General features: G+C 38.4%; 1 protein-coding gene across 1 annotated transcript in view; it reads right to left on the bottom strand.

The window, feature by feature from the left end:
- Positions 1 to 15949: 15949 nt before the first annotated feature.
- LOC116410437 (putative ferric-chelate reductase 1) overlaps positions 15950 to 23525 on the bottom strand; it is a 32578-nt gene continuing 25002 nt past the window's right edge. Inside the window, exons 11-16 of the mRNA XM_031901018.1 lie at positions 20610 to 20696; positions 19951 to 20048; positions 19566 to 19624; positions 17857 to 17994; positions 16947 to 16972; positions 15950 to 16428 (exon numbers count right to left, since the gene is read on the bottom strand). Of these exons, the coding sequence (XP_031756878.1) occupies positions 16336 to 16428; positions 16947 to 16972; positions 17857 to 17994; positions 19566 to 19624; positions 19951 to 20048; positions 20610 to 20696 (501 nt within the window). The 3' untranslated portion in view covers positions 15950 to 16335. The remainder of the gene's footprint in view (positions 16429 to 16946; positions 16973 to 17856; positions 17995 to 19565; positions 19625 to 19950; positions 20049 to 20609; positions 20697 to 23525) is intronic.

Raw genomic sequence — 23525 nt, 5'->3', positions numbered from 1 at the left:
TCAGACAAACATGACAGAAATGAACATCTAAAGAACTCAGTAGTGATTCAATCAAAGAGATACAACACCAGTACAACAGATCTGCATCAGTGAGAGCTGCACCTAGTGGACATACTTCAAAAGTCTTTCTTAAGTGCTACTTACTGATCTCTTCTGTTGTTCTACCTCCCACATATGATTGAGGGTGATTAGAGGAGCCTAGAAAAAGAGTTTTTAGTTCATGTATTTACAGAACAGATACTAAAGTTAAAAAGGTGTGTATTGCCTAACGCATAAAACTAGTACAGGTATGGGTGTGTTATCCGTGAACCCGTTTTCCAGAAAGCTGAAAATTATGGTAGGCCATCTCCAGGTCCAGACTGGGATTCAAGTACACAGAAGCCCAGATAGTCCCCCAGCAACCCAACAGATAGTGACGTCTATGGCATCTTACAGCAGCATTTGTGAATCCACAGATTGCTAGTTCAGGCCTGGCCATCTCATATTGACTCCATGTTAATCAGATAATCCAAATTTTTAAAAATGATTTTCAATTCTCTCTGTAATAATAAAACAGTACCTTGTACTTGACCCTAACTAAGATATAATGACTCCTTATATAAAAATTCGTTTTTAGAAGACTTATGGGGGAATATAATAAAAGTCGTAAATGAGAAAAAAATGCACCCAAATAAGACTTTTTCATTAAGAAGTTTTATTACATACACTGTGCACTGTTGCAATAAAAAAAAACGTTCTTCTTTCGAAGTGGTCACTAAACAGTTTCCAGGTTCGCAAAGCCCATATTAAATTCAGTCAAAGACAAATTTGTTCGCACAATGGGATACATTTTCAAATTGCTAATAATGTTCCTGTCACTGACGTTTATTACATTCCTCCCTTAAGGTATGGAGATCCAAATTTTGGAAAGAGCCCCTTATCCACACAACTCCAGATCCAAAGCATTTTGGATAGCAGGTCTTATACCTGTACACCGAAATAACTATCAGCAACTCACCACTGGCACATACACAGATACACACACATTATCTAAGGTTTAGCGGTCATATAAATCTGCATATACATACAGTGTACAACTTTAAGCTAGAAGCTTAAATCACTAGAATAAATCCCAAAATGTTGTGTTCATGGCAAAATTAAAACGCTACAGTGGGGCAGCTGTTATATGTTCTGTATAAAAGAGAATAAAAAATTAGAAAATGCATCCTCTCACCTTTAGTACAGATCAGCTAAAGCTTTTGGTTTCTGCTGCTTTTACTTTGCTCTTGATTACAGAGAGAATGCATTAAATGTCTAACCTTCATTTATAGCCCTCAAAGTCACAGAGATAAAGCTGAAGAATAGCTGTTGAACTTGCTATGTGGGTATTACTGGGCAGGCTCCCACTATCTCCATTCTCCAACAGTACCTGCAGGAATGTAGTGATTAGGAGCAAATGCTCTCTGAGTATTATGGCATGTGCAAACAAATGAATTGTACAAGAAAGAACAATGTACATATTTCAGCTTTCAGGAGAGGTAGCAATGACTAAAGCAATGCACTCAATAGGGCTCATTTATGATGGCAGCTATGCACTGACACTATTTATTAGCTGTAGACTATAGTGAAAAATGTAAAACTCTGTGTTTGTAATTTACGTCAGTGGGAGTTACTCCTCAGTAACTTATCTTTATAAATTACAGTAGGGGGATACTTTATCCACTTTATATTTATGGGTGGATCATAAAAATAGAATTATTTCCTAACAAGAACACTTTCAAAGAAATGCAGTATAATTCTTTTGTGCCTTCTAATTTTACGTTAAAGATGACAATATGGATGAATGGAGGGCATACAATTAAAAAAACAACAAAAAATAGAATTAGGTGCAATAAAGCCACAAAATACCCCTATACAAGGTAAATCAGAATATACTTACATCAAAAGATGGGTTTGCACTCAAAGAAAGCAATTCAAACAGGTGGTATTATAAAAAATATATGTATTTATAAAAAGTGTTTAAAAGTATCACAGTACAGCACAATATTACAGACACATTACAAAACATTTTTACGGGGTTAAGGATGAACCAATACTTTCAATACCCAGGCTCTAAAGGGTTATGCTAATTTAGTTAAAATATGAAATACTTTGAAAGGATTACCAAAGTATCATGCAACAGGTGTTAGGCTGGTTAGAGTTGCATGAATGGATGGACAGATGTTCTAACATCTGTACCCCGGCAGTTTCAGAACTCTTCACACATCCATTCATGCAACTCTAACAAGTAACACCTGTTTCGATGAGTTGGTTGCATGATACTTTGGTAATCATTTCAAAGTAACTCCACAGCATTCACACCTCTGTGGGTTTCAGATGTCGCCTCTCTTGAGAGATACAAAGTGCCATTGTGATTGGATTAGTGGAAGAGTATATATGCTGAGGACTTCCCATACCAGTCAATTGAACTGAAGAGGCTGCTCGGATGAGTAGTGAAACGTCTTCAATGATTACTTAACAAGTCCAGTTGCTTTAGATTTATTTATACTAGATATACCATGACCTGGATGAATGAACATCTTCATAATCACGTTGCATACAATTCATAATTTTTTGCTGGAGAGCTAAATATCCAATTGTTTAAGGAAATTAAAGGTATGAAATTAAAAAACGTCTTGGCATTTTTTAAGTATGCAAAAAAAACGTTATTAATAAAATAATGGTTATTTTACAGGTTAAATTTAGGTTAAAGGTTTTCCACAAAAGGCAATAATAATGCTACAGATAAAATGTTTTGTTTGTGCTGTTCTATAGGGATCTATGTCTAGAATAAAGATGGCTCTATGCAGCTAGATACGCAAGGTCGCTAAGCAACCTTTAATGGATTTGGCCACCTATGCGGTGGGCTACATGGGAGGGATTGGGGGCAAGACTGGGGGGTCCGGGACCAACAAACGGATCATATAAGGGTACTAGGTAGGTCAATCAGGCGATCAGTGCCCTGATGTGGTCAATGCCCAACTGGATTTTTTAAACCTGACTAATATCTGGCCAATTTTGTTATCAGAGCTGTCGACTCCCGCAATTTTGTTATGCGTTACCTGATTTTTTACTCCTGTCCCAGATTTCCCATTAGTATATCTAATTCCCCCAGTTTTACAGATTCCCACATGACTACATTATGGCACATGCATTATAACAAGTGTTTTTTTTTTGTCTGAAAATGTGGGCTTTGCCAGCTAGGGAGAATGGATCACAAATAAAAAAGGCAATACATTCCATGCCTGACCATGCCACAGTCTGTGCCACATTCACAATACACAGCCTCATAAATAATTCTTTTTTTCTGTACCGCAGCCTGGGGATCAAATGATGATGCATGGTGTATTTAATCACTGTTTTTTGCATGGATACCTGGATTTCACTTTTAAAATTGCTAAACTATATAATTTAAAAAGAACATGCAAAGCAATCTAGCTAGGGTTGTTGCTGCTGAATGGCAACTATGCCAAACTAAGGTGAAATATTGAGCACACATATCTGTAAGTGCATAAACTTAATGCCCTATAGAGAAAATACCTAAAGTTAATTGAAACTTACTGACAGGATAGTGTACTTTACATTTACTGTTTGTATATGGAGTGCCATGCTTAAAACGAAGATTGGAGCAACAAATGTCAAGCTATGTATAGGTCAGGTTATTGATAGCCAGTTAATAATTACATTCTACATTGTGTAATAGAAAGTGTCAAATCATTATTAGATCTGTGCACAAACCACTCCTCACTTTGTAATGCTTTCCCTCTAAATGTCAGTATTGTTATACTACTGTACAGATGTCATTTCTGTTCTTTATCTCAGGAAAGAGAAATCCCTGCCTTGCCTTGTCAGTGGCTGCTAGTTTTATCATACATGTTCTGGACCTTATAATGAAGCATAATGGCTGACTGTGAATTTGTGCCGAAGTGTGACTGCAGCATGCATCAATGTGCTACTTATCCCCATGGACTATTTAAAGATACCAACTTATAGGAATCTGCTAGGTTGTTGAATCTGCTCTGAGATGCCCAGCATACTACTTGCCTCCCACTCTGTTATCTGTTGTGACTGGGGCCTTTTTCTTATCTGAAAGGTTACAGAATAGAAACAAGTACTTTTACATGTAAAAAAATAAAATACAAGGTGACAAAATCAAGGACACATCTGAAATATATTTTAAAATAAAGAGGCCTCATTTGTTGCAATTTAGGTTAAATGAGAATGCAAGTCAGAATGTAAAAATCATACTGCCCAATAGCCCTCCTATTGTTTAGTAAAAACACCACACTTTTGGCTCACCTAATCAAATATTTACTCAGTCACACTTACTTCACATTTTCTAAAACAGGCAGCCATCTCTAAAAAGGTATTCTCCCTTCCTTTCCCTCCTTGCTTCATACTGCACATGTGTATCATTCCCCCCCCCCCCTCTGCCAGATCCGCTTCTGATTGGCTGGTGGGCATGTGTAGCTCAGAACAGCAGACAGGATCAAGTTACACACATGCTCAGAGAATAGGAAGTCTGCCGCTGGCACCTACAGGAAGGGGAGAGAGATTTCAGTGATGTCACTGTAGGCTTCATACTGCTGTAGGCTGCCAGCACCATATCTCAGGGCAGGGATCTGGGAATTTAGATATGCAGTAAGTACTTAAAAAGAATGCCTTTAGACTTACTTTCATTGTCCTTTAAAGGACCAATAATAATATCAAAAAGTCAAAATATTTGGGACAGTACACTCCATTATTCAAAATGAGTGCAAGGAATAGGGTTTGTTCTGAACATACTTTTTGCCTAATTGTTTCAATCATGAAAATTCTATGGTTTTGTTATTTCTTGAACTAAACAGGGCGAAACTGAAACCATTCCATATTTAGTCCTTGTGAAGCAGATGTTTAGATTACCCATGTACAGGTTTACAGGAGTCCATTATGGGGGGTATTATTTGTGCATGGGTAATTTATTTTTTTAATCTATTTTTTTCCCTGCAAATGGAGTAATTTCAGTCTTCCCGTTTGCCCTGTTTAGTCCAAGAAAATTGATTTTTTTCCAACTGAAACAGCAGACAAAACGTATGTTCAGAACAAGCCCTATTTATTGCATTCATGCTGAACAAGGGGCATAATCCAGTATGTCCAAACAAAATATTTATTGGAAATAAATGTTCTGTTTTATATGAGAAAATGGCATTTGCCTCCTGTTTATCTTCCTGTGTTAGGCTAAAGCCACACGGGGCAGATTCTTAGTCTGCGGATAAAAGCAGGCCTAGAATCTGCCCCTATGCTTTAAAAATCTTATTGTTCTGCCTGTACCCAGAGCCATTGCGTTGGCCCAGGTGCAGGCACAATAAGCGGAATTCGGTGCAAAAGGGCATATATTTACCCATAGGCTGAGAATGCCCTTTGTGGCTTTAGCCTACAAACTAATCCCATTGTATCCAACAAGTTATGTGTAATCTGCTGTGTTCAAAATAAGTTATAAAATCAGATGTTAATGAAGCACATGTGATCTCTTATAATATGTTTGCCATTCCTGAGAAAGTAATTAGGACATGCTCTAGTAAAACATTAACTCTTGGCCTTTAGCATGGACATCCTTTTCTTTGATCTTTTTGCCTTTTGAGAAAAGTGCCCCATAATTATTCTGCTGAGCAGCTGGTGCAAGTACATTAAATGTAAGTTTACATTTAAATTAAATGTAAGTAAGTTTTCACTGTTATTCTGTGGTTTCATAGAAATACCCCGTGTTACTTTGCTCCTGAAAGTATCTTCATCCCGTGAGCCTCTGTCCTGAGCAGAAAGCCAGAAATAGCCCATTTTTTAAAAGTATTGAGATATCTGCGGATAAATATTTTTATTACTGGCTATTTAAACAGAAATTGCCAAATTTCAGTAGAAATGCTAGATTACAGGCAGACAAACAGAATGTCACGTGTGACCATATGTGTGAATATATGTGTGATGTGGTATATACAATACCCAGTTCTCAGCGCTCTTGATGTGATAATGTTCCGTGAAGTGTGAAATCAAGGTATTAAACCGTGTGCTTGTACTCTTGCAGCTCTTCCTCAGATCAACCCCTTTGACTGGGTCCCAAAAGCTTATAGAGATAGATAGCAGGAGCACATATATATGGAGATAAAACAAAAACAACTCATAGTGCAAATCGTTTGGAAATTGTAATTCCTAAGTGATTACAATTTCCAAATGACCATATGTGTGAGACTGGCAAGTAGGAGCCAGTGTTGGGTGCTTAGAGAGGAACCAGGAATATGTAACTGTGCTCACTACTTGGGTTAAAGGGATACTGTCATGATTTTTATGGTGTACTTTTTATTTCTAAATTAAACTGTTTACATAGCAAATAATTGACTCTACCATTTGAATTGTACAGGTATAGGACCCGTTATCCAGAATGTTCGGGACCAAGGGTATGCCAGATATTACTTTCCATAATTTGGATCTCCATACCTTAAGTCTACTAAAAAATCAATAAAACATTAATTAAACCCGATAGTATTGTTTTGCGTCCAATAAGGATGATTTATATCTTAGTTGGGATCAATTACAAGGTACTGTTTTATTTCTACAGAGAAAAAGGAAATCAGTTTATCTCTATGGGAGATGGGCTTTCCGTAATTTGGAGCTTTCTGGATAACGGGTTTCCGGAGAAGGGATCTCATACCTGTATATGGAAAAATGAACTACAGTCACTTATTAGTAAGCTGTATGATGTTACAGTAGAGAAACCTCCTTTTCTGAACAAGGTAACATCATCCTTGCCTCTGGAGAATATAACGAAACACACACCCTTAAAGTAACCAAAAAATAAGAGTGATTAGAATATAATGTACTGTTAACCTGCACTGGTAAAAGTTGTGTGTTTGCTTCAGGAACACTACTATAGTTTATATAAATAAAGCTGCTGTGTAGTCATGGGGGCAGTCATTCAAGCTGGAACAAAAGGAGAAAAGGCACAGGTTACATAGCAGACAACAGATAAAACACCATTGTATTCTATAGAGTTTATCTGTTATCTGCTATGTAACCTGTGCCTTTTCTCCTCTTGAATAGCTGCCCCCATGGCTACACAGCAGGGTATTTATATAAACTATAGTAGTCTTTCTGAAGCAAACACAAAACTTTTACCAATGCAGGGCAACAGTATATTATAGTTTAATTACTTTTATACATTTTATTTTTTATTGTTGCTGTTCCTTTAAGTAACCTGAAGTTGCTTCTCCAAAAGCCTGCTTGTTGGGTATACTGGACAACTTAGTACTTCTCATTGAGGCAAATAATTCCTAAGGAACCACTTTATTTCATGCAATTTCATTACCATGAAACTGATCCACAAAACCACACATTCCAAGTCTTAAATCTCTGGTTTAAAGTCATAGAGAAGAAACTGCAAATTTCAAAATTTATATATAAATCTAGAAAGCATTCTCCAAAGTTGAGGAATATAGTAATTCCTAGAATTGTCATTTCTTCTTCTGATTCAGTCAGACAAATTAACTCCCTTACACTAACTAGTATTACAGGGTGGTACTTACTCATGTAATTATCTCCTATTAACTATGATAGGTATTTTAAATCTCCAGACCCTCTTTTTTACCTTTTACATTTTTACCTATTGCATTAAAAACAAAAAGCAAAAACAAAAATTCCAGAAATGCATCCAGATAAGCCTGTGTTTAACTGTGCCACCCTATCTAATGAGTGAACAAATCTGAAGGGTGTAATGGGGCTCGCAGAATTTAATTAACAACACATAACTTATACTTATACTTATAATAATATGGACTTACAGTGTTATTTATTCAAGTCTGTGTTTCCCCTAGAGTGACACAGGTGCCAGTTTGCAGCGAAATGCTCATTTTTAATACAGTAATTTTCTGCAAGTATTGGCGTGTATGGCTAACATGGCATGCGTTCATTTGCGCGACTATTTATATTTGGCTACAAGTGATGAAATGTTTCGCCAGGCATGGATTCGCAGCAAATTTTTGGACGTGCGTTGAATTTTTTTGCGGCGGATTTTTTCATGCGTTTCGCAAAACAATCCGCCAATGGCAAAACGCATGAAAAAATTTGCCACGCAAAAATTCACCGCACATACAAAAATTTATACAAGCGTCAAAAAATAATAGTCACAGCAACAATTTTTTTGCCCGCACAACATTTTTGCCGTTTCGTGGATCTTTCGAAAGATTTGCTAATTTTTCACTAAAGAAACCAGAACACATTTGCTCATCACTAGTGGCTACTATTTATAAGCATCTACTATTTATATGATACCATTTATATGCTACCATTCATATGCATCTACTATTTATATGATACTATTTATATGCTACCATTCATATACGGTGACTATTCGCGGGCGTAATTTAGCACAGGTACCAGCAAATACCGCATTGAAATAGTCTTCGCGAGTTAAACAACGCATGCAATATCGCGCGTAAAAAAGCGCGAGTATGCTTATAGCGAATCGTACGAAAAATCGCCAAAATTAAGCCGCGGTAAAAATTTTAGCGCACAATAAAAATAGCGCACGTTTTATCGCCCTTTAGTGAATCAGGCCCATTATGTTTGACCAGACGCAATAACCTAAAGTAATAAAAAAAGTGACCAGTAAATGGTACCTGATTGGTTGCTATAGGTGACTATACCAGTAGCAATGTATGTACATTGTATCACATAATTACACTAGAATTCCAATGAAGTTATATTTTACCCTATGTTTTTTTCCTTATATGTTACTTACAGATATTATACAGGCTTTTTTTCTGGGCACTGGTAATGTAATTTCCTACTGGGAGAAAAAACATGGAGCAGCTGCTGTTTCCCTGTTGGCCCTGTTTAGCTAAAGAAATAGAAAAACATAGAAAAAACATAGATTTTTTATAACAATAGGCAAAAAACCCTATTGCTGAACTCATGGTGAAAATGGGATATACTGTCTTTTTAATGTATCAAGTGACAGGTACAGAATTCTTTAAAGATAACAATTCTAATATTGCTTTGTTCCTGGCTCAATGTTTTTGTAATAATTGTCACAGCAAACTTAAATGAAGCAGTTTCATGGCAGTCCACAATATAGATCCCTAGCTGCTAAAACTGAGCATTATAATGAAACAAGATTTAACTAATTCGTATGGGCCACCCCACATATGTAGGTGTGTTCAGCACAAGCCCAATTCATTTAACTAATGTTGAACAAGGTGGTATACTGCCCCTTTAAATAGCAAAGATGCTGGCTGTCGTGACTCCTGTTTCACCAACCTCATCTAAGGCTTATGCCACACACGGCATTTTTTTAAAACCCTTGGAGTAATTACGCCAAAGCATAAACACAAGCTGTTTCAAGCTGATTTTAGGCAGGCAAATTTTTTTAATACACTGCAATAAATGTATGACATCTTCAGTACTGTATATACGTGAGTATAAGCTGAGACTGCATTTTTGAGCACATTTTTTGGTGCTGAAAAACTCGGCTTATACTCGAGTATATACGGTATGTGTAATTAAACAATTAAGTAAATGTAATGATTGTAATAATTATGCCCCCCCTCAGGGCTTTGAGAGAACAGAGGGATAGTGGGTCTTCATAAAATCTCAGCCTTTAGACCCCTTTGAGCCTTGGGGCCTACTCCCCTATTATAATGCCACTGCCCTGTTTGACTGTTTGACTATAGGCTCTTTGGAACAGGGATATCTACCTCATATTTTCTTATATTCATATTTTTCTTTTTTTTATCTGTGTGTTTCAATGATTTTTTGAAAAAAATATTCTTTTCTTAAGCATTTTCAAATGGATGGGGGGGGGGTGTTCAGAAGGCAAAAAGGGAGGGGGGTTGCATTGTCCATGGTATTCTAACATACAACATTGGTCCAAGTCTAGACAACAAGTTATTACCTGTCACCAGTGTTTATTGCTTTTAAACAGTCATTCAGTATTTCAATGATTTACCTTGTACAATATTACTGTCACTATGTACCTGCTGTGCACCTAATGGATATAAGTAGCCATATACATAATTAATGTATAAATAAACACTGTTTGTGCATAGCTGAGCACGTCTTTGTGACGCAGGGTCAATAAAACTCAGGTTAGAGCTTTTCAAATCTCCTGGCCCTTTGTTATATTATAGTGGCACTTTCTAAATACACAGAAGTGCTATAATATTTGCTTTTTTAGCTTACTTTCATGATATCAGTCCTATAATCAAACATTAATTCACTATTAGCTACCTTGTGGAACTGTCCGAATCCAAGCTAATAAAACTAGTATTATTGGCCTTATCATAGATCTCTAACTTGATATTTATTTTTCTAATCAAAAGAACTGTATAATAATAAGGAGCTTTTACAGCTAATTAAAGTGATGGTGATAATGTGAATTCCATTTCTTGAAGGTACTTTGTTCTTGTAACCAGTGAATTGCAGTACCACTTCTCTTCAGTACTAGTTGCTACACTATTCAGAGGGACCCAGTGCACACAGCCATGCCTACCCAGGCCCGCAGGTAGAGGGGTATTTCTATACTATATAGAGGAAGCAGACCCCACAAACAAAGATGTCTGAAATGGTATGACTCTTGAATAAAGCATCTCCCAGAAATGGCAAACTCATTTTTTCACACAACATCAGAAGATCACAGAGTATTTCAAAGGAAAGTACACACAGGAAAAATGATATTAAAATAAATAAATATAAGTATAAATATAAATATACAGATATTTTACTCCTGTGATAGGTGTAAGGAAGGAAGGTAGTCCCTGCCTTGTAGAACCTACATCCCATTATTCTAGATGGGTCCTTACCATTTACAATGGTATGCAAATAAAAAAATGGCCTGGCTAAAACAGAACTAAACCCTCTAAGCCCCTGAGGGTGTATTCCATCATGCCCTGGGCTTGTGTTCACATTAAAGGAGAACTAAAGCTTAACTAAAGAAATAGGGTAGAAATGGTGTATGTTTTGGGCTTCTGTACCAACCCAAGGCAACCACAGCCCCACACAGCAGGGAAGATCTGTGCCCCCAAAGATGCCCCAGTAGCTCCCCATCTTCTTTTCTGCTGATTCCCTGCACATGCTCTGTGCTGCTGTCACCTACTGAGCTTAGGGGCCGACTCACAATATACTGTATATATAGAATATAAATGTAACTGTATAAGGCTGATTAGTAATTCATTTGGATTTACATAACATGGCAGCTCTGAATTTGGCATCAGAAGTAAATATGTAGATTGTAAGCTCTTTTGGGCAGGGCCCTCTTCACCTCTTGTATCGGTTACTGATTGCTTTATATGTTACTCTGTATGTCAAATGTATGTAACCCACATATTGTACAGCGCTGCGGAATATGTTGGCGCTTTATAAATAAATGTTAATGTAATGTAAATAATCAGACCTTTACATCAGCTTATATGACAGGCCAACCTCATTTTCTGCTTCATATTTTGCAATAACCAGTGTCGGACTGGCCCACCAGGATACCAGGAAAAGTCCCGGTAGGCCCAGGTGTCAGTGGGCCCTCTTACTTCTAACTAATTGCTGGAGTTGAACTGGTCCATCGGGATACTAGTAAAACTCCTAGTGACCTGCTTCATGGTCACTCCCTATTCCTGTAGAAGAACAAAGAGGAACTAAGAGACTAGGATAATAAAGAGATTAAATGAGCAAATGTGGAATAAAAGTTTAGCGAGTGGGCCCCTGGCATCTCAGTCTGACACTGGCTATAACCCCTAAGTTTAGCTTCTCAGCAGCTGCTCAGAGCCCACTGAGCATGTAACAGAATCCAAAATAGGGAGCTCCTGTGACAGTTGTAGCAGAGCTGGTCCTGTAACACTAACTCCTCTATTGTGTACATTGAGGAAAAAATTTTGGGGGATTGGTCTTTGCAAGTAAAGCAATGTGTCCATCTTAGGGCTTCAACAAATGCATTTTTTTGGATTTGGCTGAACACTGAGCCCTCTACAATTGAATAGGCCAAAATTAGCTAAACCACAATAGAAAATCATCTTCTGTTGCCCATCTGTATAAATTCACGTGATTTAAAGAGTTTGGATCCTGGCAAAAAAAAAATTTCCCTGGCAATTTTAGGCCAGTAAATTGGACATCTATGGTGGGCAAGTTATTTGAAGATTTGTTAAGGGATCAAATCCTCCCAACAGCAGCCCAGAGCAAACTGAGCACGTGCAAAAGCCAAATCTTATAAAAGATGGTCTAACAGTAGAAGAAGTACTAACAAACATGGCGGCCCCCTTTGGACAAATTTGAAAGCATAAATCATTACTTTAATTAGGCTTCTCAATCACTGGTCTCGTGCAGTAAGTTTATAATGTTTATATCTATGTTCAGTATACAAAATGCAGCATTTCTAATGATTTTCAATTTCAGACTTTAGTTCTCCTTTAAGGCTATCAGCTAAAAATACAGAAATGCATGTGTGCATGTATGCATACATGTATTTATAAAGCGCTACAAGAATAAGCAGTGCTGGACTAGACAAAATCATTAAATAATTCTCTAGTGCTCCAGAATGTAGAATCTGAGTTTTTTCTTAAAGAGACTGAGGTATCATTCCTTACGGAGGAATTCAGGGATGGTTGTCATTAAAATATTTTATATTAATATATATATTTTAAATTATATTAAATAATTCCAAATTGTTTTCCATTGTGTTTGTCAAGCAAAATAAATGTCACGTACACTGTAGAAATTATTTTAATCTTATTTTCTTCAGCCTTGGAATTCACAATTGCAGCAAGCAGGCAGGCAGGCTCCATTTTGCGGACACTGTTATTAAGGCAAGCTGTGTATCCTGCCAAAATCTTGTTTCTGTGCCAGTATGGGGGGACCCTGATACACATATCCATGCACTGGTTACAAAATTAGATGGTGAGGAGGGAGGGGCAATGTGAGGAGTGCAGCAACATCTAATAAGTTCTGAATTGAACGTGAAAGTAACTGTCTGCCCCACCTCTATGCCTAAGGCATAGAGGCGGGTTAAGAAATATATGATTGACAGCTGGGATTTTTAAATGCTTTTATAATGGGTATGGATGTGTTAATGAAAAAATGGCTTTTGGTTTCATATTTAATTTATAAGGGGCTTTTATTATACAGCTTTTTATGCCTGGGTGACATGTCCACGTTAAGAAAGAAAGGACCTACCTAGTCAAGAACCAGGAACTTTGTGTTTATGGGTTGCTGTTTGTCCTGGTTGTGCCACGTGAAGCAGCGTGGAGTCAGGCTGTAACTAATAGTGATGACTGTCCCATTCCTTCCTGGGATCACTCATGCAGGTCATTTCCCAATTAAGGGGCTTGTTGAACCTGCCTGTTCCTTGCTTGTTTGCCACCTGCCTTATGCCTGTCTATGGACAGTGACATAACTATAGAGAAAGCAGACCCCTACTTTCTCTATAGCTGTAAAAGTCCCTCTCCCAAGCTGCTTTCTCACCTGCTGGGCACGAGCGGGGGAGCAGGTGCAGAGAGGGTCAGGAAGGTGCACATTGGGCCCCTGAAGTTCTTTTGCAGAGGGCCTGGTGCGCCATTGTTACACCACTGTCTATGGACTTGCCTTTGATCCCACCATGTTGCTGATCATTTTTGTCATTATTTTTTATAATTTCTTATTAAAGGATTCACTGCATTGTTACTTCATTCTTTGTTTTTTTTAAGCACTTGACATGCTTTTAGAGGGGACAAATGCTTTTATACTAGAACATCTAGTGGGCAGTTCTGAAACTACCAGGAAATTTACTTAACCTGGGAAAAGGAAATGGTGTACAACACAGCATTTAGGACCAAAGAAAACTACCTGAGTAATAAGCACTGAATTTTCGGGGTTGCTACTGAAAGTAACTAAGACACAAAATTTTAGGCATGCTAACTTTTACAGTATAGGAGCATCTCTGTAATATATTAACTGGGAAAGACTTTTCACAGGAAACCCAGAAGGAAAATATAATGTCTTTAAAATACTGCCTAATACATATATGTCAATATATTCCCCTTGTAAGCAAGGAAAGATGTTATAACTAGGGATGCACCAAACCCACCTTTTTGGGTTTGGCCGAAAGCCCAAATCCATCGTAAGGGATTCTGGTTAATACCGAACCGAATCTGAATCCTAATTAGCATATGCTAAGGGTTAAATGTAGCGTGCGGCGACATTTAACCCTTCCAAATCCTAATCCTAAAAAACATACATTTAAGGTATTCAAAATAGCTGGAAGAGCAGAAACTTTTATAGGTACAAAGAGGGGCAAAGGGGGCTATAAAGCCAACAAAACTGCTATCAAACAAGATAAAACAGAGAATGAAAAGGGCACTGCAATGAGGAATACAATGAATCCAAAATTATTTTTTAATATGTAAATAGTAAAAAAAAAATTAATTAAGAAAGCCCCAGTTATAATAATATAACTATTGATAAGGGAATTCAGGGGGTAATAAGGGATAGGGTACTTGAATACATTGCAATCACAGTACAGTGAGTTTGTGCCAGCATGGCTTTATGTGCAACAGATTGTGCCAGGCTAATCAAGTTGCCTTCTGTCTAGAGAAAAGCAAGAACATCTGGGATGGCAGTGGATATGATCTACCTAGATTTTTCTAAAGCATTTGAAACAGTACCCTACAGAAGGTCACTAATTAAGAAGTAATATTGGCCTAGAACATAATATTTGTAATTGGATAGAGAACTGGCTGAAGGATAGATTACAAAGAGTGGTGGAACATTTTCTAATGGACCAGTGTTGTTGTTGGAGTACCGCAGGGGTCAGTCCTTGGTCCTTTTTAACTTGTTACTTAATGACCTTGAGGTAGGTATTGTAATTACTGTTTATATTTTGTTTATTTTTTGCTGATGATACTAAATTATACAAAACTAAGTTCCATGTAGAATGCTGCCAGTTTTACAGAGCAATTTAACTAAATTGGAGAACTGGGCAGCAAACTGAACAATGAGGTTCTTTTGTAGAAATTAGGGATGCCCCAAATCCAGGATTCAGTTTGAGATTCGGCCGAATCCACGCTCTTGGCTGAACTGAATTAGAATCCTTAAAATCATGTGACCTTTTGTCACATAAACACACAGGGTCGGACTGGGGTGTGCAGGGCCCACCAGGGCTGCCGCCCCAGGGGCCCCGCACCCCCCAAGGTGCCTCCTCCTGCCGAGCCCCCCGCACGGGCCCCCGCCGCGCACCCCTAAACCCCCCCCACAGGGGCCCCTGTCCAATGTCCTCCCCTGTCTGATGTCCTCCCCTGAACGCATATGTGAAATGCGTCAGGGGAGGACATCGGAGGCCAGAGGAAGCAGCAATAGGGTTGGGTCTGGGCTGCTGGGGCCGGGGCCCACCGGGTATTTTCGCGGTGTCCCAGTGGCCCAGTCCGACCCTGTAAACACAGAAGTTGAACATATTTTACCGCATGCTGAATGCGAGGATCTCTTTAGCCCCTTTTTTATATGCAAATTAGGATTTAGTTCGGTATTTGGGTGAATCTTTTACGAAGGATTTGGGGTTCAGCCGTGTGCATCTCTAGTAGAAATAACATAAATGAGACTTATATACTAGATGATAACACTAATTTGCCTCCTGTGGAAGGGGGATTTATTATAGCTATAAAGGGAGGAGACCCTGCGGTCTGGATTCCCCTGTCCCCTGGGCCCCCCGGGCCTGCTTCCTTTAGTTATACCACTGATTCCATACCTGTACAGTATGTACATTTGTACATGGAAAACACAAGCACTAGCACTACATATATACTGTATATCTAAAACCAGCAGTAGTCTCACTAAAATGGGGAAAATCTCATGCAGTTGTTCTATCATCTTCGTCATACACCCAGATAAAGGAAAATAACTAAATATTTGCACAGTAAAAGAAAATTTGCTGCTCAATAAATACACAATAATGTTTAAACCCAATATAAAAAGATTTTTTTAATTGTCTGTTGTGTTAAACAGTACATCAAAAAGTTAAAAAAACAAATAAAAAACAGTCTGTAAATTTCTCTGAGGGTCAAAGTAATTCCCAGCTGAAGCAAAGCCTGGTAACAATATAGTGGCACACTTTAAGTCAAATTATATTATGCTTTCAGCATTCAAGAAGCATGGTTTCTGCTGTGCATTCATCACATGGCCATAGAGGCATTCCTTGGAAGCGCATTTCATGCAGTGGAAACCTGTATGGTACATCCGTGTGCAAAGCAGGAATTCAGAAACATGCAGCCCCTATGCTCATCTTCTATTTAGCAAAGGCCCCTTGCTGGCAGAGAGCGTGTTCTGTGGCATGGAGGGTAGCTAGACTGATTGTCCGATGCCTACCAGCAAGGATATGAGAAAAGCCAAATTTCCGAAGATGAAGATCCCTAGTATAACTGACTCATGATGAACCTGAAATGGAATTTTGAAAAAAAAAAAGATTTTTGTAATTTATTTTTCTAAGCTGGAAACGATTACATTTCTGTACATCATTCCTGGGCCTAGATTTTCTATATGCATGTTCAAGCAAATCCTATGTGCCTGCAGCACTTAGGGGCAGATTTATCAAAATGTGAGTTTAACATTAAATACATAAAAACTCACCCACATTCTATTCATTCCATACTCACCATATGTTGAATATGTTTCTGAAAATCCCATAGGAATGAATAGAATGAGGGTGAGTTTTAAGCTCTAAATGCACATTTTGAGAAATCTGCCCCATAATGTCCTGTAATCTTATGTATAAGTAAATGTCGTCAGCTTCTGGCCTCTGTTAATGAAAAAAATGCAAAATACTTAACAGAGACATTTGTTCACATACTGTGTTTCAATACAAACGTATGCTACTGCAACCAGTATGTTATATTGAACGATAATTGCTAAATATTGCAAAATATGCATTACATGTAATACATTGCATATTTTACCTTTTTTTCTGGGTCCTCGTAGGATTCTGCAAAAAGAGAAAACATCTTGATTCACACAACCTATTTTAAATTCTGTTGAAGAAATTAAGCAAATGAATCCAACAACATTTCTGTAGTGAGGTGCCGGGAAGAGGGGCAAATGAGAGAAAGTAAGAGTTTATGCCACTAAACTCCTGTTCCAGTCCCTTGGCAACCTCTCCTAATATCCTTATCCCTGTGCCTCCAAAGTGAGGTTTAATACATATTGGAATGGAACATTGCTGTTGTTCACCACCTTCATATTGATATATTTTGCTCCATGGGGTCCTTCTGATCACAGATGTTACTGGGCAGCAGCCAGAGCCTCCAAGTGTGTGTCCTGACAGGTATCCAGTCCCAGTGGGGGAAGCAGTAAGTCTAAATGGTTCATATTCATGGATTGCAACGTAGAGGGCAGTGTATGGGTGCCAGTAGGGGGTGTTTATGGCCATAATGGTGCATGGCCAGTGCAAAGCTAGACTATTACGATTTTTTTAATTGGGGCTCCACATATTTCACAGGGCACATCCCTGCACCATGTGGTGCTAAATAAGTATTTTACCTCCTTCTAGAGGAATAAGGATAACCTGTCCAATAGTGATGAGAAAATGTAAGGCATAGATTTGCAGTATAATTCTGCATTTTGCCATCAGTGAACTTTTTGGTGAAACTGGCAAAAATTTGCCAAAAGATGCGAGAAAAATGCTGAAAAAAAATGGAAACACCCATTCACTTCAATGTGTTTTGCATAAAAAAGTCATTCGGTAGCCTTCAATGCCGGACAGATTTGCTCATCACTACTGTTCAACAACATTTTTTTTATAAACAACTCAAAAACCATAGTCTGTTGAAATGAGTTTATCAGTTAGGCTTAAAAACAGAGATCACTTACCATTACTTTTCGAACGTGCATTGATTTCAAGAATAATGTAGAATAAAACCTCCCATCCATAAAATCCACCCATCACTTTTGGCATCCACTGAGAAGGGGAAATGTCAACCAACTGCAGGCCAAGGAAGATAGCAGCCACTGAAAAGATAAGTAAAATGGTGGCAACTGCACAAATCAATGTGTCAAGAGCAGGCTTATCACTTTGCAGGTCTATACCTGTCTCTAGCTCTCTTTGTTCAGTGATTAAGTTGCAGTAATGTTCCAGGTTGCACATAGAAGCTGCAATAATATAAGGCTTGACTGTGTTCCCAGATAAGATATTGCATTACCCTAAAGCACTAAAACATGTGGCAGTAATACTTTTCTCCATATTGCCAAAATCTCAAATGATCTAACCTTTTCTGAATTAATAAGAAACGTTCTTACAAGTTTAGGCACCTGTTGTTTTCAGCAAGCAGTAAGCTGTATATAAAAGGAGAATAAATCCTAAAAATGAATACTGTATTTTATATACAACCTTATAACAAAAAAGGTCAGGCCTGTTGTCTAAGCAACTCCTGTTTTTGATTTAGTTGGCTATCTTTTGTGTGCCCCTGACGCTGCACATGCTCAGTGTGCTCAGGGAGGCTGTTGAGAAACTGAGCTTAGAGGTAATTGGAAATCCTCAAGCAGAAAATTAGATTTGTTTGTCGTGCTACAGGACTGACTAGGTAAGTATTGAGTGGGGGGGGGGGTGTTAAAATCTGTGAAAGTGGTGGACCTGGGGTTACTCCCACAGTACAGGAACTGTAAGCCATTGCTGTCCATGATGAGTGTGGAGTGCATCTAGTGAAAATAGGAGAGCGTATGCGTAGGGCCTTAAAACTATAAATAGTCAAAATGTCACAGCCTCCCAAACTAATTTAAAGTTTTTCTGTGTAGTAAAAATAATGGCCCTCCTCAACTACAAATTTGGACAGCTCTGTATTAGACCAGCTTTACAGTAATTGCAAGGTAGAGGGCTTGAAGTCAACAGACACCATCATATAATATAACTGTGCAGCCAGAGACACGCTGATCTTTAAAGGACATGTAAAGCCTACATTTGCCTACAATATATATCAGTTGGGCACGTCTCCCCCACCCAAATGGCATCATTTGTACTGCATATATCCCCTCCGCTTGCCAGCACCATCACATTTTCCTAAAGCAAATAGCAGCTTTCACTCAGTGGCCATTTTTCCTCTGATACATAATCAGTTACATTTAAATCTACAATCTGCACACACACACACAGACCCTTATTCAGCATACATTTCATCAAGAATACAGGCTCACACAGGCACAACTGTCTCTGATAAAAGTTCTGCTTTGTTTGAGCAGAGCTCAGGAGAGGAGGGTAGGAGAAAAAAACTGAAGCAGCCAGCTAGAGCTGAGTTTCTATGGGAACCAGCAATGCCAGCTCTTTACTGGCTGCTAGACTGGGGGCGTGTTTAGTAATCTGAGCATAGCACAACTGAGCATGCCCACAAGCCAGAAGTCAAAGCAAATTCCTGAGGGAGGGGGCTGAGTGGGTTACAGGAGGAGAAGCAAATCTAAGTGATAAAGGTGATGTTGCAGCCTTACTATTAACCTCTGGACAAACAGTGTGGCAGGTATTGAAAGATTTCACCTGATTAAATTTTTGTGTGTGGGGTTTACATGTCCTTTAAGGCTACACAAAATCTTACCTGCTAATACCTTGATCAAAAGTGCATTCAGGCCATGTACCCAGTTGAAGATGAAACGCCTGTAAATGTAGTTGCAGTAGGTAAGTTGCATGTTTTACTCTATATGAGTACTAACAAAATGGCAGCAGAACTTCTCCACCTTGAATCTCAATTGTCATTGCTGTTCCCAAAGTATAAAATCAGTTCAGCATATTATTTAAATTTGAAATATATCAGGAATGCCTTTGCCACAGAAGAATTCAATGATAAATATATGTATCAAATAATTAAAGCTCCAGTGTTATAAAAGCGAGCATTCCCCATAGCCGATCATCAGTAGATTTAATGAGGACAGTGCAAGATGTCAAGTATTATGGGCACAATTTAAAGCCGTGAATTTCTGTACCTTTTATGATTGGGGTCTGGACGTAGCAAAGCTCCAAATGGTTGAAGAAATGAGAGAATCATCACAATACAGCCAAGAACAGGATGGGCCCCAGTATCCTGTGCAGCAGTAGAAGTTTAATTAGATTTATTAGAACACCAGCATCCTCATATACTGTATATACTTATATCCATTGTCTACAACCATCCTATGCTGTTGAGCAATCGTTTTAGAACAAACGCATAACTTATTAACATATTCACATTTCTATATGTAAGTTCAAAGACAGTACCCCAGCTGGTGCACCAGCAGGTTATCAACTAGAGTTACTGGGGTTGCCAACAATTTGGTACCCCCCCCCCCCCCCCCCAGTGATTATTTATTTTAACCTTTCCTCTCCTTTGGTTGCAAAAAACTATGTGTACTACCAAACAGAGCCTCTTGTAGGCTACCAGTCCACATAGGGGCTACCAATTGACCAATCACAGCCCATATTTGGCACACCATGTACTTTTTTTTAATGTTAATGTAATGCTTGTGTTGCTCCCCAGCTCTTTTGACAATTGAATGTTGCTCACAAATATAAAAGGTTGAGGATCCCTGGTATAAGAGATCCCATTCTTGTACTAATTTAAATCAGAATGATTTTTGTATGAATATCAAAAAGTACAGATACTCACAGCACTCCAGCCAGCAACGTTAGCAAAAACCATGATAAATGCAATGATTGTAAAAATGACAGTCAGGCACATTAGGCAAACATGAATCTGAAAGAAAAAAAGTTAAATTTCTACTAAATGGAAAAGCATAGAATCTTTCCGAAAATGCAAGCACAGTGCATCTGTTTAGAAGAACAAAAGAATAGAGAGCATCTGTTTAGAGGAACACAAAAGTAGAGAGCATCTGTTAAGAACACAAGAGTAGAGAGCATCTGTTTAGAACACACGAGTAGAGAGCATCTGTTTAGAAGAACACAAAAGTAGAGAGCATCTGTTTAGAAGAACACAAAAGTAGAGAGCATCTGTTTAGAAGAACACAAAAGTAGAGAGCATCTGTTTAGAAGAACACAAAAGTAGAGAGCATCTGTTTAGAACACAAGAGTAGAGAGCATCTGTTTAGAACACAAGAGTAGAGAGCATCTGTTTAGAACACAAGAGTAGAGAGCATCTGTTTAGAACACAAGAGTAGAGAGCATCTGTTTAGAACACAAGAGTAGAGAGCATCTGTTTAGAACACAAGAATAGAGAGCATCTGTTTAGAACACAAGAGTAGAGAGCATCTGTTTAGAAGAACACCAAGAGTAGAGAGCATCTGTTTAGAACACAAGAGTAGAGAGCATCTGTTTAGAACACATGAGTAGAGAGCATCTGTTTAGAAGAACACCAAGAGTAGAGAGCATCTGTTTAGAACACAAGAGTAGAGAGCATCTGTTTAGAACACACGAGTAGAGAGCATCTGTTTAGAAGAACACCAAGAGTAGAGAGCATCTGTTTAGAACACAAGAGTAGAGAGCATCTGTTTAGAACACACGAGTAGAGAGCATCTGTTTAGAACACAAGAATAGAGAGCATCTGTTTAGAACACAAGAATAGAGAGCATCTGTTTAGAAGAACACCAAGAGTAGAGAGCATCTGTTTAGAACACAAGAGTAGAGAGCATCTGTTTAGAACACAAGAGTAGAGAGCATCTGTTTAGAACACAAGAATAGAGAGCATCTGTTTAGAACACAAGAGTAGAGAGCATCTGTTTAGAAGAACACCAAGAGTAGAGAGCATCTGTTTAGAAGAACACCAAGAGTAGAGAGCATCTGTTTAGAACACACGAGTAGAGAGCATCTGTTTATAAGAACACAAAAGTAGAGAGCATCTGTTTAGAAGAACACAAAAGTAGAGAGCATCTGTTTAGAAGAACACAAGAGTAGAGAGCATCTGTTTAGAACACAAGAGTAGAGAGCATCTGTTTAGAACACAAGAGTAGAGAGCATCTGTTTAGAACACAAGAATAGAGAGCATCTGTTTAGAACACAAGAGTAGAGAGCATCTGTTTAGAAGAACACCAAGAGTAGAGAGCATCTGTTTAGAACACAAGAGTAGAGAGCATCTGTTTCGAAGAACACCAAGGGGCTGATTTACTAATCCACAAATCCAAATCCCTAATGGGAAAAAATCGGATTGGAAACAAACATTTTGCGACTTTTTCGTATTTTTTGCGATTTTTTTGTCACCGTCGCGACTTTTTCGTAGCCGTTACGACTTGCGCGAATTGTCGCAACTTTTTCATAGCCATTATGACTTTCGTGAATTGTCGAAAAAGTCGTAAAATACCGATCATTACGAAAAAAACGCATTCGGACGCTTTTCGGACATTCATGGATTAGTAAATGTGCCCCCAAGAGTAGAGAGCATCTGTTTAGAACACAAGAGTAGAGAGCATCTGTTTAGAACACAAGAGTAGAGAGCATCTGTTTAGAGGAACACCAAGAGTAGAAAGCATCTGTTTAGAGGAACACCAAGAGTAGAGAGCATCTGTTTAGAGGAACACCAAGAGTAGAGAGCATCTGTTTAGAGGAACACCAAGAGTAGAGAGCATCTGTTTAGAACACAAGAGTAGAGAGCATCTGTTTAGAACACAAGAGTAGAGAGCATCTGTTTAGAACACAAGAGTAGAGAGCATCTGTTTAGAACACAAGAGTAGAGAGCATCTGTTTAGAACACAAGAGTAGAGAGCATCTGTTTAGAGGAACACCAAGAGTAGAAAGCATCTGTTTAGAGGAACACCAAGAGTAGAGAGCATCTGTTTAGAGGAACACCAAGAGTAGAGAGCATCTGTTTAGAACACAAGAGTAGAGAGCATCTGTTTAGAACACAAGAGTAGAGAGCATCTGTTTAGAACACAAGAGTAGAGAGCATCTGTTTAGAGGAACACCAAGAGTAGAAAGCATCTGTTTAGAGGAACACCAAGAGTAGAGAGCATCTGTTTAGAGGAACACCAAGAGTAGAGAGCATCTGTTTAGAGGAACACCAAGAGTAGAGAGCATCTGTTTAGAACACAAGAGTAGAGAGCATCTGTTTAGAACACAAGAGTAGAGAGCATCTGTTTAGAACACAAGAGTAGAGAGCATCTGTTTAGAGGAACACCAAGAGTAGAGAGCATCTGTTTAGAGGAACACCAAGAATAGAGAGCATCTGTTTAGAGAAACACCAAGAGTAGAGAGCATCTGTTTAGAGGAACACCAAGAGTAGAGAGCATCTGTTTAGAGGAACACCAAGAGTAGAGAGCATCTGTTTAGAGGAACACCAAGAGTAGAGAGCATCTGTTTAGAGGAACACCAAGAGTAGAGAGCATCTGTTTAGAGGAACACCAAGAGTAGAGAGCATCTGTTTAGAGGAACACCAAGAGTAGAGAGCATCTGTTTAGAGGAACACCAAGAGTAGAGAGCATATGTTAAAAGGAACACAAGTTGGGTACATCTGTTTGGACAAACATCATAATACAGTATATTGTTTGTAAGCACACCAAAGTGCAGTACTAGTACTCTATATCTACCTAGAAGCACATCAGACCATAATTCAGTACATCTCTTTGGAAATACACAA

Source organism: Xenopus tropicalis, chromosome 4 (assembly GCF_000004195.4).
Source record: "Xenopus tropicalis strain Nigerian chromosome 4, UCB_Xtro_10.0, whole genome shotgun sequence".
NCBI lineage: Eukaryota > Metazoa > Chordata > Amphibia > Anura > Pipidae > Xenopus > Xenopus tropicalis.
This window is presented reverse-complemented; position numbering and strand designations above follow the sequence as displayed.